A 15,046-nucleotide genomic window follows, 5' to 3' on the forward strand; every position below is an offset into this window, starting at 1 on the left:
TCTGCTCTGAATGGCGCCTCCGGAACATTCAGGGGGCCGAGGGTCCCCACGGCGCGGCCCCGGTGGGCCCCAGGAAGAGAGAGCAGGGGGCAGCAGGCACTTAGGTGGTCCTGGGTGTGGCCTCCCGAGGGGGATGGGGAGAAAGACCATCGATGTCCCCTCGGGGGGCTCGCGACCGCAGAGGTCGTGCCGGCAGGTAAAGCAGGTCCGCGCGGCGACCCGTAGATAAAAGAAGGTCCGCTGGGCAGGGCCCCTCGGCTTCCTTCCCCCTGCCAGGCTGCCGGGACGCAGGCTGGGCACAGGTGCACCATCAGACACAAACATAAAAGTTCTAAAGGGATCACAGATCACCCAACTCCTCTCATACACCCTCAGCTCTGTAAGAACCTAAAGTACCCCATAAAAAGGCATGCTTTGGGGACTTCCCCGGCGGTCCGGTGGTTGAAAGTCCGCCTCCCAATGCAGGGGATGTAGGTTCGATCCCTGGTCGGGAAACTAAGATCCCACGTGTCGCGGGGCCGCTAAGCCGCCGCGCCACAACGAAAGATCCCGAGCGCTGCAACTATAGACCCGATGCAGCCAAATAAATAAATATTCTTTTTTAAAAAAAGAAAAATACTTTAAAAATGAAGTGCTTTCTACTGTACTGAAATTTACCAAAACTAGATGAAATAATTTTCCAATCTGAGCTTGTGCGTCGCTTGACTCTCAAGTAATGGCCATGTCCCAAGCCCCCAGATGATTGCAGTTCCACGGAAGCCCAGATGGTGGGTCCCCCAGGAGGTCCAGCCCTGGCGTGGCCCCTGGGTGCATGTGGAGGCCCTGGGGGCCTGATGGGGCCCCCTCAGCATTCCTGCCAGTCCCGCTGCAAAACCAAGAGCAGACTGAGATCAGGCTGTTCCCTGTCCCTCGGCTACGTCCACCTGCGGGGAGGCTCTTCCACTGAGGTGTCCCTGAGGGCTTCGGGGCGAAGACATCTCTGTCCTCGGCGCCTGGCACTGGGCAGGCTTCACGATCTCCTCACCTTATCAGATTCCTTCTCTCACTCCTACCAAAGGCCACTGACAGGAGAATACATTCTCCAAATCCAGACGCTGTTGTTGGCTGGGCTCAGTGTCCGCATTTCCTCACTGTCTCCAGCAGGGCCCTTTCCGTCTCTGCATCCACTGCTGATCTCAAAGGGGCTGGTGGCCCAGGAAGAGGTGACCCTTGCAGGAGGAAGACAGGAGACCGGCCCTGGTCCACCCAAAGAGGCACCAGCTCTCACGCCAAAGACTCTGCGGAGGCCGCCCTCCTCACCTCCCCGTTCCCACGTCGGGGTCCCGTTCCTCGGGGCCTGCAGGGTGCCCTGCTCACGGGCATGACCACCTTTCCTTGTGTCCCTCTCAGCACCTACCACGGGGCCCTGTCACGTGCAGGGGCCCGCTGGGCACAGCCAGGTGTGCAGAGAGCAGGGGCATCTCAGCTCTGGGGGGCTTGACGGGGGGAGTCGTGATGGGGACAGTTGCTATGAAATGAGCCCAACACAGGGCAGGTGCCAGGCGTCCGGCAGTGGTGCCCGCCTGCCCCAAGTCTGCGGGTGGGTTTGGGCACGTTGCTAACTCAGATCTGACTCTGAAGCTCCATTTCTGCTGCCAGACTAAGAGAAGGGCCGTCAGCCGGGCTGCCTCCCGGGGTTCAGATCAATGAAGACAAATGGGAGACAGTCAGGCTCCAGCCTCCCCGTGCTCACAAGGCTTTGTGTGAGCCCAACGGGCTGGCCGGCGGAGAGTCCGGCTCCCATGGGACCCAGGACAAGCACCGTCGGGTTCAAGGGCGTGGGGCTGCTCAGAGCAAGACGGCCAAGGGGCTGCCCCGCCACGGGCCCCGCTCCCCTCACCTGCCCAGGGTGCCCCCTCGGTGCCCGTGCTCCGGGGCTCTGCGCGCGTCACGTGACAGCCTCACCAGAGAGCAGTAGGGTCTCTGGTCCCCCTGCTTGGGCCCCGAGTCCTGGGGTGGCTGCAGGTCCTCAGTGCCGGGTTAGTGCAGGAAAGGGAGCTACCGCTGCTGGGAATGAGTCCCAGGAAGGACAGAAACTGAGGCTCTGCTGGATCTGAGCCTCAGACACTAAGAAGATGGAAAAGGATTTCTAAACAAGAAAGAAGTATTCCTTTCTCAAGGCTGAGCGTATCACACCCTTAATCCGAAAGGACAGTCAACAGCTCGTCCTGGGCTTTGTTTTAACACGAACGCCGCTCCAGATGCTTCTCTGTCTGTGGAAGGACCTGCACAGCCCCAGGAGGAGGACGGAAGAACGGCTGACACGGAACAATCAGCGCACCGACAGGCACACAGGTCAGCCTGTCTACCGCTGGCCCAGACCCCTGGGGTTTTCACTCTCAGAACGGGTCCAGGTTTTCGTGCCCACAAAGTGTACAAAATGGGGCTAATTTGCAACATCTGCTATTCACCATTTGGGGTATTGCTTAAAAACCCACTCAAGTGACCCTTTAATCTTAGGGCTTTAATATTTAATCACGGCTCTGATTGCATATAAAGGCAGTTCGAGGGTATGTTTTCACCTAAAGGTCTCATAATTTAATAACACTTATTGAAGCTGCATTTGTATTAGATTTTGCTCTGTTTTAATACCATGTTGCTTTAAATAGGGTCCATTTTTAATGGGGACCAAAGAGTCTATTTTTTGGTTCTCTGCTTTCTTCTACGAACCACAGGGCATGAAGATGCTTAATCAGGGCCCTTTGATGAAGAACAACAAAGCCATAAAGATCATTTCTATCAGACAATGAAGATCACCTGACTGAAATCTTCTCTCTCTCTGTGGACAATGGTGTCACCCCCAGGATTATCGTCACCTTTCATGGGCTGATATCAGAGAACATGCAGCAGAGAAATCCCCACTTGTTCAGAGAGCAGCTTTGAGGCAAACCTTTCACATAAAATGTCAGGATACATTCTAACTCTTCAGGTGCCAACCTCTCTATTCAAGAAGTTGGAAATTGGTATTAATATTTTAACTTATCACTTACAGGATCTTTCCGAGTCGTGGCCGCACTTAATTAGCTGACACTGGGCTTCCAACGTTCCATTATGTAACTTACGTTCCTTAGATGTTGGTTTATTAACAATCCCGAAAGGAGAAAGAAGTTACTAGAATCTTTGTCTGCTCTAAAGCAAGGCATGTATGCCTCTGACTTGCATCATAGATCAACCAAGTCGGCAGTTCAGGAACTTTGTCCGACCCTGTGGTTCAATGGAACACGACTCTATTCTACATATTTAATTGCTGACATCATTGTATTGGGCTATTCTGTACTGGGCTACTTTGCGCTATTATGTTTGGTGGGGGGGATACAATTTCGACCCACAGTTCCTTGAAATCTGAGCTCCACAATCATAAGCCATATTAGAATAACATTCTAATACATTTCCCATGTAACCTCAGAGCACTTTTTGTTTTCCAGTAACTTCTTAACGAATATGTCTCATAAATATTTTGCTGTTGTGTTTCTATGTGTGTTATGATGGAGGGTATAGTTTTTCTTTCTCGAAGATCTTGAAAATCAAGATGGGAATACAGGAATAATTTTTTCCCTTAAGGAATTAAAGAAATTTCTAGACACTTTTTTCTGGGACCACCCCGGAGCAGTCAAAGCTTTAGCGGACCTGCCTGTGTCCTGACTTTATTCATAGCCATGTACGTAGGTTCGTAGGCTGCAGCTGCGTACCTATGTTTCTATCTACCCATCCATCTCCGGAGTCCCCCGAGAATCGGGACGGGCACAGACCTGTATCTGATGTTTTAGACTCCACTTCCGCAAACTGTCCTTAGGAAGCAAAGCTTGATGTTTCAGGTGATGGCCCTACAGACAAATGAGCCAATATTATATTAAATTTAATCACCATCTGCTTTGAGCAGGGCAGGTCCTGAAAACAGACAAAAAGAGTGGATCCTGCTTCCTCAGCAAATACATGTTTAGGGCAAGGGGCAGCAAGTACGAGTCCCAGAGAGAACCATGCCATTTCCTGCCTCTTTTCCTAGGTAATTTAAGGGCAATGACTTTCAATTTCATTTGACCTTTTATTTATTTAGTGCCTGGCTCTAAAAGCAAATAACCTGAGGAATTTAAGAAACTTATAAAGGGAAATTAAATTATAGGTTAAAAATCATAATAAAAACACATATCTAATAGGTATCCTTTTAATTGTAACAGTATAATATCGTTGTTAATTGCATTTTGGTGTAAAACTATGAAATATGCCATTGAATGGGTTTCAAGGTTTAAGATAAGCTCACAGATTTGTATGAGATTTTCAAACGGGCTACACGATCACATCAAAGACTCGCTTTTTCTCATATTCCGTTACCATGTGAATTTTAAGATTGATATATAGTTTCAAATATTTATTTAGATAATGCTATTACATATATGAATAAATACCAGCCAAGCAGAGAAATAGGTATAAAAAATAGAACCAGTTATTGACTTTTTTTTAGGGCTTGCTTTAGTAAATCAAGTATTGATCTCTCCCATTTGGGACTTTGCTCTGTTCCACTCTCCACTCCTCAGTGAAGTGGATTCATTGGTCTTGGCTTCTTCTTAGCAAATCGTAATCCACACAACAAAATATAAGCTGTTCATCTCAGCCAATTTGGTCTTTTCTTTATGAGGAGAGGCTCACAGAAGTCTTCCATGGAGACCCCAAAAAACCATCTCCTAAAAGTACGATTTGAAATCATCCACCTGAAACAGGTCTTCTCTCCACATTATTTTAATAAGCATTATAAACCTCTCCCCACCTTTTCTCCCGAGATTCTCTTCTAACCCAGAATTAAGTGCTTTTCATGGACTCTAAGAAACTTTTCTGTCACACCCTAGGTGTTGTTTTGTTTCTTTTTCTTCCTTTTTTTTTTTTTTCTGGCTTTTTGCTTTTGCTTTGTTTTTGGTCAATAAAAGTCATTAAAAGGCAGGAATGTGTTTGGAGGCCTGGCAAAGCCAGCAGTTAGCTACTCTCTCATTATTGTTCATTAGCAAAAGCAGTGCAGCCTCACCACACCCAGAGGGAAACTTAAGAGTCATCGTAGCCATAAGAAACGCAGTGGCTCACTCAAACGTAGTGTTCATCAGTAACTACGAACGTTCACATGCGTTTAACAAGTTCAATCTGGAAAGAAAAAAATGATCTAAGTCATGAGATATTGAAAATCTTGCAAGAGACAAGATTATTTTTACTGGGAAGTAAGAAAAACCTGAAAAGCCCTATTTAGCAAAACCTTAAGATATTCCCCATCAGAGGCAAGATGTTTGGTTCTCTCCAGTCAAAGCAGAAGCCGCGATAGCCATGCGAAACAGCCATGAGTGGAGGGAAGGCACACCTCCCCGCGGTCCTTTAGGTGGGAAACAAAAGCCCCAAATCTCTTAAATTCTACGATTAGCATTAGTACTGTCTAGATGTGAGAATGTGTCAGATTTACCATTGAGGGTATGGACGGACCGCAGCCAACACTTCCACAATCACCAATGTTATGGTTTTCGAGGGAACTTCGTGCCAGTGTTTCTACATGTTCCCGTGAAGAAACAGTTTAGTGCACTTACCAAGGAAGCCTAAGTTAGGAAAATGTTTATGACTCCTTCTTTGAAATACGAAATTAAACTTAAATAGCGAAGTTTCCTAAAGTTCTAGGGACTATGTTTTAAGTCACAATTTTACTGCCCTACAGAAAAGTGATGCTCATTATTCTGAAACCCTCTTTCCATTTTTTATCAGTTGCATGCAGTGCAGCCTCATCGGGTTATAACATGTAGGATCTATACTACTTAGCCAGCTACAGACGTATCAAAAAATCACCAACCTTCTCGGTTTTCCCAAATAAATGAAATTAACTTTAAAAATCTAACTTTTAATAAGAGTCGAGGTGGGAAAAGGAGAAGAATGGAAACCTCTTTCCCTTCATTTTGGCAGATTTTTCTAAATGTAAGAATTGTTTTCTCCTGACGAGTCAGTTGAGCGGCTTACGTAACGTGCAGGATTTCTAGGCCATCAGGTAACATATGGCAAATAGCTTTTGTTCTGGGGACTTTGCTCTATTCCACTCTCCACTCCTCAGTGCAGTGGATTCATTGGTCTTGGCTTTTTCTTAGCAAATAGTAATCCACACAACAAAGTATAAGCATCCTACCTAGTAGATTCTCAGAGACAACAATGAGAACGTCTTCTTTCAAACAAGTGTAAAATAGGTCCTGACCTTTGAAATGATTAAAGTTCTATTCCAGTGAATGTAAACTTAACAGAGACAATGAAATCTCCAAGAGTGAGATTATTACTACACTCTGTTATTAACGTGGTCAAAAGGCAATGTTCCATAAGTTCCCACCTCTCCTTCCATCTCCACACCTACAAAAACATCCACAGAAAGAATGATAGGTTGGTTAGTAGTACACGCTACACGCTACATGTGAGGTGAAAGTCTTTAAGAAACAAAGGCACGACAGGAGGGTTTGCAGCGAAACAAAACATGGCCACTGGTATCATCCTTTGAGACTACATGATGACAAATATATGAATAATAAATCAACTTTCTAAGTCATTTGAATTCAGGATGTACGCGTCAGGGAGGCCAATAGAGTTATTGTTCCCTGTAGAAGTACTCACTGTTTTTTATGCATTGAATTAGATTTTAGAAATTAAAAAGTTTTTAAACTTAAGGTTTTTAGAAATTTAAATTTCATTCCTGATATAAAGTGAGTTTGCTTCTTTCAGTGATAGCCATCCAGCCCAGAAAAATTAACCTGGAATTTGCAGCAATATGTTTTCTTAATTTCATGACTAATCAAGTATTTATGAAATCTAGTTTTTATCAAACAGAACACTACACTCGTATATGTGCGTGAAATACACAGTACACGTTATTAAATCCTTATTTCATTTATGAAATGTCTTCACTTTTGTCCTATTACTGAGTTAAATGCTTTCCTGCCAAGCCTGTTTGTATCAAAATCCACAAAGGTAATTCGTTTCATGCACTCCTCAGCTTCACCTATAGAAAGAATTGGGGCTCGTCATGATGCCAAACAAGAGATTTTCAATAAAATATCAAACATGAGACAATGCAGTATGAACAAGAGACGTAAAGTTTCTTCTCATGAAGAAACATGCGGACAGAAATGCAGACATTGACCTTGGGGCTGTGACTTGTCTCTCCTCTAAGTAGCAGCGTCATTCCTAGAGTTCAGTGTGATTAGTAGAAGTTTCACACAGACCTGGAAAAAAAAAGTTAGACGGCATCACTGTCACATTTAACACCAGCCCAGAAGTCATAATTTACTTTCTGCAAAAGCACATTCTTGTGGAAGCACATTTTTTTAAAAACGTTCTTATGGACATTTTCAAATACACACAAGAGTAGGAAGACGAATGTAATCTACTCCCCTGTAGCTCGGTCAGCCACTGCTATTCCTGTCCCATCTCCAGTATTTTTTCCTGGAGTATTCTGAAACAAAGCCCAGGGGTTGTATCATCCTGCCCGTGGTCATGGGAGTATTTAAGGAATATTCGAGACAGGGAATCCGTGCGCTGGGCATTTAATCCAAGGAGCAGAGAGGCAATGACACTTGGATACATAGTACATTTCCAACTGGAAGCAATTAATGCCAGCTCTCTTTAGACTGGGCTATGGTTTATTTTAGCTACGTAATTTATTTAAAATAGGAAATAGGCCAGCCTTCGTATTATTTTGTATGATTTATTAACCTTGAAGGTAATTATTTTGAATATTAGAATTTAACACCCCCATTAGTGCTTGGAAGTCTATACAAAAAGGTCAAAATGCTTTTACTTTAAATGTAGGCTACATATTTCTGGATATCTGAGACCTATTCCATCTGTGGCATTCAAAATGATCGTGTCACAAATTCTCATCGGTCTGATGTTTTTAAATGTTAAGGTTTGATATCAAAGCAGAAGTGATATGTATACAAAACGTATTTCTGTATTTGTGTTTATACCCTCACTCTAGCTCATGAAAACCTCCACAGACCAGAGTAGCCACTTATCCATAATCCAGAGTGACATGTTCTACCTTGAGTGGAGTATAGCTGTCATTTGAATCATGACCTTATATATTATTAAGATTTTAAAATACCATTTTTACTTCAAGACATTTAAACGACAATCTGGAAAAGACTGAGTCATGTGCCACAGAACATTCAACCAGGAAAATCTAACGAACTCACTTTTATTTCATGCCTAGGAAAGAAAAAGAGATGCATAAGAAATAACCTGCTACCACTATTACTGTCTCGTGCCCCCCAAACAGGGTGTATTTGATAACTTTTCTTCTATCCAGTGAAAAAAGCTAGAGTGGCATCTTCAGATCCACCTGCAGACCCACAGCCTTTCACTGAGACGTTTTTCATTCGTTGAAAGGATGACACATGTTCATGAAAATCTCACTACATTGTTATTTTTAAAGCCAAACACAGTCATTTTAAGTTTAACATAAAATATGTTTCCTCCATTATTCCCCATTTATTTTGTGTAGGGGGTGAGCCTTAGAATATTAATATTTTAAAGAATCATACATGTGTTAATTAACTAGATGGGGGGAATCCTTTCACAACGTACACACATATCAAATCACCATGATGTACACTTTAAATACCTTACAATTTTCTAGGTCAATGATACCTCTACAGCTGAAACGTTAAAGTCTGTGAACGAGCCCTCATCTGCTCCCATATAATTGTTAAAAATAAAGTGAAAAGGTCTACATGAAATAGAAAAAAGCAAAATTCACACACACACACACACACACACACACACACACACACACACACAGAGTCATATTTTTAAAACATCATTTAAATCGTGCCCAGGGATCATAGCAAAACTGTGGTACAACAGCACAAAATAAAGTATCGCCTTTACAAAACAGAGGGTGAATGTCATGCTATAGCAGGAAACTTACTGTTCTTGTATTAGATTATGTTTAAAAGCTTCTGGACTTTTTATGCAACACGAGAGTCTCACCTTTTCCACAAATTTGCGAAAGCATCCCAACATGTTAGACGCATCACATCCTTGTCGCCGCCGCCGTCATTAATTGGAATTATTCTCATTGCTCTGTCACTTTAGTTTTTTCCTGGCTAAAATGTTTAAGTTTGAAAAACTTTATCTTGTCCTGAGGTTTACTCACTTCAATAATAAGGGGGGTTTAGGAGGGCAGGGGCTCTTCTCTCTTTTTAGGATTACTGTATTCCTAGTTTTTAATTTATAAGTGGTTTAGAACATCCGTAAGTATGTTTCACAGAGAAACAACCTGAAAAAACTCACTCCATTTTACTGTGTAGCAGCCATGCAGTGGTTTACTCTTTGGAGTGGTTACTTTGTGTTCTCAATAGTTCTAGGGCACTGATACTTATGTTTACAGTGTAAGCACTTAATCAGTTTTTAAAAAATCGATGCTATTAAGAATTATTTGATCATGGTTTATTTTACACTAGTAATACTGCACATATCCTAAGTTTATGCTTTACGCTTGTATTTTCCTTAGGATAATATTAATTTTTATTTCTAATTATAAATATGCAGAAGGAATGAAAAGAGATAGTTAATATTATCAAAATCAAGCCAAATTGCTGCACTTGGGAACAGAGTCTTTCCTCAGAATCTTATTATCTGAGGCAACTACTGCCGTAAAGAGTTGGTGAAACTTTCTTGAGACTTTTGTAACATCTGAGCAGGTGCTCATACAGCAAATGATTTGCGTTTACCATAGATGATTATGACAAGCCCAAATCCTTTATGAAGAAAAAATAGGAAAACACATATTCTCAACATCGTTACATTTTTGCTTACATCTTAATGCACACATTCACCTCTGAACAGCCTGAAAGCCTTCCAAAATAATTTCTTTGGGAAATTGTGACTCTGCACTTATTTACGTGAATTTCACAAGTTACAACAGTAAATATCAAGATCAATGGAAAAAGCTCTTGGATCCCTGGCTATATCCTGACTACATCATTTCACCGCACTCTCCTTCAAATTCCCAACTAAACTGGATTTTAAACAGAGAACAACCCCATTATCTCCTCAGAGTAAGAAAACGTCATCACGTGAATGGAAATTTGTTACTTTCTTGTTCAGTAACTTTGGATGACAAATATTTATCTTCTACTCACAGTAACTGTTATTTTAAGGACTTCAGCACTAAATTTGACCCTATGGCTGCAGGTATATTATACTTTATTATAAACAATTGCCGAATGCTAAACATCTCAAGCTTCCATAATTGCATCAAAGTATTTCCCCAGCTTCCAACCAGTGTCTTCATAGATCACATTCAGTTTTTCAAAGATATCTGAAAAGAATGTACGACTTGTACTACATTCTTGTAAATGTATTTTAAAAGTATCAACGTGATACAGACGACGTGTGTTCAACCAAATGGAGGGTCGGGTCAGGGTGGCCCTGTGTTTCAACTCTGTATATAGAAAATAAACTTCTGGCAGTGTTTTCTAGCTTCTTATTGTGCGTATGCATGTGTGTGTTTAAGAATACGAATCGAGTATTATCTTCCACCCTCTCCCAGAAAAACATTTTTAAGAAGTAGGTAGGCTAGGAAAGGAACTTGAAAAAAAATCTAGCGCCAAATAAACAAACAGAAAAACGTTTGAAATTTCTTACTAAAGAAAGGTCCCACTTTCTGTTGGTGGAGGTAAGTACACAAGTCCTAAAGGGATTCTCCTTCCCTGGTCCAGGATGGAGAGCCCACAGCTCTGAAAGTTTAAAAAGAGAAACGCTTTGGATTATTGTAACTGTGCTCCTTCCCAATTGGAAATCAAGCATCTTTAAATTCATTTAAAATGTCGAGGAGAAGAAGTGCAACCAGCAGAGGCCTCAGAGCCCTGAGGTCTGTGTGCTTTTCTCTCACATGGAGTCGTTTCTGATTCAGTGGAGACCCCGTCAGGGGCAGGGAGACAGCGAGGCTTGGTTTGAAAAAAAAAAAAAAAAAAGATACTGCAGTGCTGAGCTCAAGGGAGGGGTGGGCCAGGGAGAGGGCGCATGCTACATCAGACACAGTACCTGGTTTTTCACTGCACAGCTTGTCGGCGAGGTAGTGTGCCTCCTGGGCGATAAGTGAGAATATTTCATCTTCGTACTCTTCCATTATAGTTTCACACTGTAGAAACAGAATAACAACATATGTGGATAGATATGCACTCACAGGACATCTTGTTAGGAAGAACTTGTCACAGTTTTATTAGCTAAAGATATAAAATCATGTTACCAAGGTGGTCCATTTTATTAGCCCTTTTGGTTTAAGACGACATTGCGTTGGATGAACCCTCTTCCCAGAATGTTAATTGCATCATTTTCCTGAGACTTGGCTGACTGATTAGTCCTGTTGAAAGACGAGGGTGAGGCAGGAAAATGGTTCTTTGTATTTGTTCCTCTTCCTCAAACTGGAATGGAATGCAAGGAACAGGAGGGATGGAGCTCCTATAAGTCTTCGGGATTTTTGTTTGTTTGTTTGTTTTGAAACTTTAGAGCACACGGCTCCTTGAAATGGTTAAAGCAGTTTCCTTTAGATTTAACATAATAATTCATTTTGTGGTTTTAAAACAGGGTCTGAAGTGTGAAAATAATTAAGCTTTCTCAGCAACCAAAATACAAGTGCATCTTCAATTGCACTCGGGATAACGGGGCTTTTCAGTTACTCAGGAAAGTTTCTCTCATACCACTTAAGGGATCCATCCGTAATTTCTCTTTGCTTCCCCCCACCCCAAATCTGACATTTCAGAGAAGAGGGAGCTCAAATGTACCCACGCACCCAAAAATCTTAAATTCGGACTGGAGCGTGTGTCTGCGTCGGAGAAGCACAAGCTTAGGAACTGTGGTGATAAAGAGTGTTCACTGGAGACTAGTAACTCATTTTCCGAGTTCATTAAGTGAGAAGCTAAAATGTTTTAAATGGCATTTAAAAATATTTAAATTCCACTATTACATATTTATGGAAGACCTGTGAGATACGAACACACTTCGTCACTGTGATTCCCATTCTACAGTACTTTTAGCCCTGAATTATTGCCTTGATTTTTTAATTAAAATGAAATCTTCAAAAGTCAGCTGCAGCCCTTATACCAGGGGTTCAGCATGTCTGACATTTTGGCCAACGTGTGAACCAAAGACATTTCTCAAACAGGCTTTCCCATCACTTGGTCTGACTCAATAGCATTAAGTAAAGTGAAATCTCTTGCTATATATTTTGCCAGGCACATTCTAGAGAGCCAGAGGCCAGCATTCACGTGAAATAAACATTATGTTGGGAGGAAATGCGGCATAAAGCCAACTACCATACTAAGCTTTTGTTTGTGCTAAAATACTCGAATGAACTCAGGAAAAAAAATCTCCCTCTTCTGTGAAGCCTTGGGGAAAAAAAGTGATGTGTGTCACTCTCCCTCCATCATGTGGCTATAAATATTTGAAAACGACATTCATTTTAATTTGGATTTTAACCTCGGAAACACAGTCCCTGATTCCTGACGTAGGAACTTGTAAGAGACCTTCCCCGGGCACGGGGAGGACTGAGTCCTCTTCCCAATCGTCCCCAGGAGCAAAGCAACGTGCAAACTGTGCCTCCAAGTCACTAGGATTTGTAACGCACTTTCTGGAAAATATCACTTAACTGTCTCCACGGAGATGAAATACCACAGCCCCTAGGTGTCTCAAAAGGCAAGTCACTAAGTGCGCGGTTAACACTGAGAAAGCAGCAGGACAACAAAGCTAATAGATAACAGTTTAATGCGCATGTCTTGAAACTCAACAAACCCCCAAACAAACAGCAAAAAAAAAAAAAAAAAAAAAAGTACCAAAAACATGTTCATGGAGTACGGAATTCCTCTGCGAAGAAGATAGCTTACCGAGAATTTCAAATGTCTGTAAGCATCAGAATAAAAAGAGAATTTTAAAAATTCTTTGTATATTTTGTCTCCTTTCCTTGGAGCAAATCTCTTGAAAGTCTTCTCCTTAGTCACGGGGTCTTCTTCGAGCTTGTAGTCATTCATTCGCTCACACACTTTATCCAAGAGGTCTGTGAGGAATGCCTCCGACTGGGCTAAGGGAATCTGTGGAGAAAAGCCAAAAAAGGGAGGAAACTCGTCTTAACGTTGATATTATTTAAAAGACCTTCCCCTGAATGCACGTGGCAGCACACCCCATCCCCCAAACAGTATTCCTGTCCTGATACAACATGTGCACAGTTCTATTATTTACATAATTTACGGGGTTAGCCTAAATTCCGGTTTTTAAAAAGTGCCTATGTTCGAAAGTGGACAGAAAAACAAACTTCTATTCAAGCTAGAAACTATACTTCTACAGGTGATAATTTTGGAAAGTCATGGAACATGCAGAATAAGGCATTAAGCACAGGTAATGGCTGTTATTATCTACTTGCAAGAGACAGACAGACAGAGCCAGAGAGAGCGCTCGGGTCTCTCCTCCAGCGCATCCCGAGCTGGGAGAAGGCCGGGCTTCGCGCTCCGCAGCCGCTGCCCTGCGCGCCGTGGCCCCTCGGCGGCCGCTCGGGCCCGGGGGCAGGGAAAAGCCAGGCTGACCGAATCGCCCCTCTCGCAGGCGCGGCTGCGCTGTCTTTGGAACAGCTGGCGCCCGTCTCCGCACGCCCCTCTCCCTCCGGAATCCAGCGAGGATTCAGAGGACCCTTTGGCCAACCACCTCCGCCCCGCGCGGGGGTCAAAGAGCACCCCTCGCCCTTGGTAACCGGGACAAAAACTCGGGGGCCGTCTAGACAGGTCAAGGTGCAGGATGCTGCGTCCCCGCGGCTCCTTCCGGAAGGGGGCGGGGACCCGCCAAGGGCGCCGCGGACGCGCCGCGGCCCCGGCCTCTGCGGGCTTTCTCCCTCTCCACCCTCTGCTGATCAAAGTAGGAAGTTTGCATGACAACCATGGTGAAAGGGGCTGAATCACAAATGAACTCGATTTCGCCGATGTTGATATATCCAGCCTCCATTGTCCCCTTTCAGACGCAGTGTGAACCCTTCCGGTGCCGGCGACCGCGCGGCATTCACATGCGCGCTCCGGGCGCACAAAGGCTCCCCGCGCCCCTCCCTGCCATCTGGCCGCGGGGCTCGGGGCGGGCTGTGCGGCGCGCCTCTTCGCTTAACCCTGCTTCCAGCCAAAACCACTCGAGCGTCACTCCCGTCACCCCCCAGGCTCGGCAAGGAACGAGCTCTGTAGAAAAGGAAGGAGCCAAAGAAAACCGGCACTAATGAACTTTCCATTATCACCACCACGTGCGCCGTGATAAAATATCCTTCCTTCTGCCGGCAAAACTCGATTTGAGATTGATTACGACCTGCTTTCAAGGCCCATGCAGTCATCTCTGCAATTAGGTCGTTTATTAAACTGGAGTGTACCGCAGCATTTTTTATCCGCTAAAATATCAAGTTAAAAAATTGAGTGTTTTAATTTTTTTAAATGTCTACACTCAAAAGACCCTAAAGAAAGTAGCTCAAAGCGCACAGTCAACACACAAGTTACGTTTTTATTTACACCTTTAATTGTGCCACTTAAGCATCGTAAGTAGTAAATAAAACCAAAAACATAGGTTAACAAATTGAAAATCTGTTTCAGAAACGAAAGATTAACTATCTATCGGGACTTAAAAGCTAGAAAGCAGAGGTAAATTCTTAAATTACAGTTTATCAAGCAGATCATTAACAGAATGGCTACGGTTTCTTCCTGCCCTGCGTGTGCTTTCGTATATTTCCTTGTCTGGTCCATATCAATAGGCTCATAGCACTTTCTGCATGTCCACAAAGCAGCATTTTTAACCTCAAAGTGAAGAGTTGGCTCTTTCATTTAAAAAATCTAACTGTGATCAAGAATCCATTCTCTCTCCCCCCTCCCTAGCCCTCTCCTTCCCCAATCAAACTGTAAACACCGAGGGGCCGCGCTATCACTGAACGGAGAGGGTCTGAGCATTGGCAGGGCGCCTTTGGAACCCTGGATGCCGTCCTTACACA

The 15,046-nt window shown here is 43.5% G+C and overlaps 1 protein-coding gene across 1 annotated transcript; it reads right to left on the reverse strand.

Moving 5' to 3' along the window:
* Positions 1–7,224: 7,224 nt before the first annotated feature.
* Positions 7,225–14,031, reverse strand: CNPY1 (canopy FGF signaling regulator 1). The gene is made up of 4 exons (XM_060020086.1): positions 13,966–14,031; positions 12,927–13,130; positions 11,089–11,185; positions 7,225–7,262 (listed from the first exon to the last, which is right to left on the reverse strand). The coding sequence occupies exons 1-4, from the start codon at positions 14,029–14,031 to the stop codon at positions 7,225–7,227; spliced, it is 405 nt and encodes a 134-aa protein (XP_059876069.1).
* Positions 14,032–15,046: the final 1,015 nt, after the last annotated feature.

The sequence above is a fragment of the Delphinus delphis genome, chromosome 9 (assembly GCF_949987515.2).
Source record: "Delphinus delphis chromosome 9, mDelDel1.2, whole genome shotgun sequence".
NCBI lineage: Eukaryota > Metazoa > Chordata > Mammalia > Artiodactyla > Delphinidae > Delphinus > Delphinus delphis.

Coding starts and splice junctions, on each gene's coding strand:
- CNPY1 (XM_060020086.1), bottom strand. CDS start 14,031: ATGGAGGCTGGATATATCAACATCGGCGAAATCGAGTTCATTTGTGAT. Junction 11,186..12,926: donor ACAGACATTTGAAATTCTCG/GTAAGCTATCTT, acceptor CTGTTTCTACAG/TGTGAAACTATAATGGAAGA. Junction 7,263..11,088: donor GCTGTGCAGTGAAAAACCAG/GTACTGTGTCTG, acceptor TTTTTTTTCCAG/GTCTGTGTGAAACTTCTACT.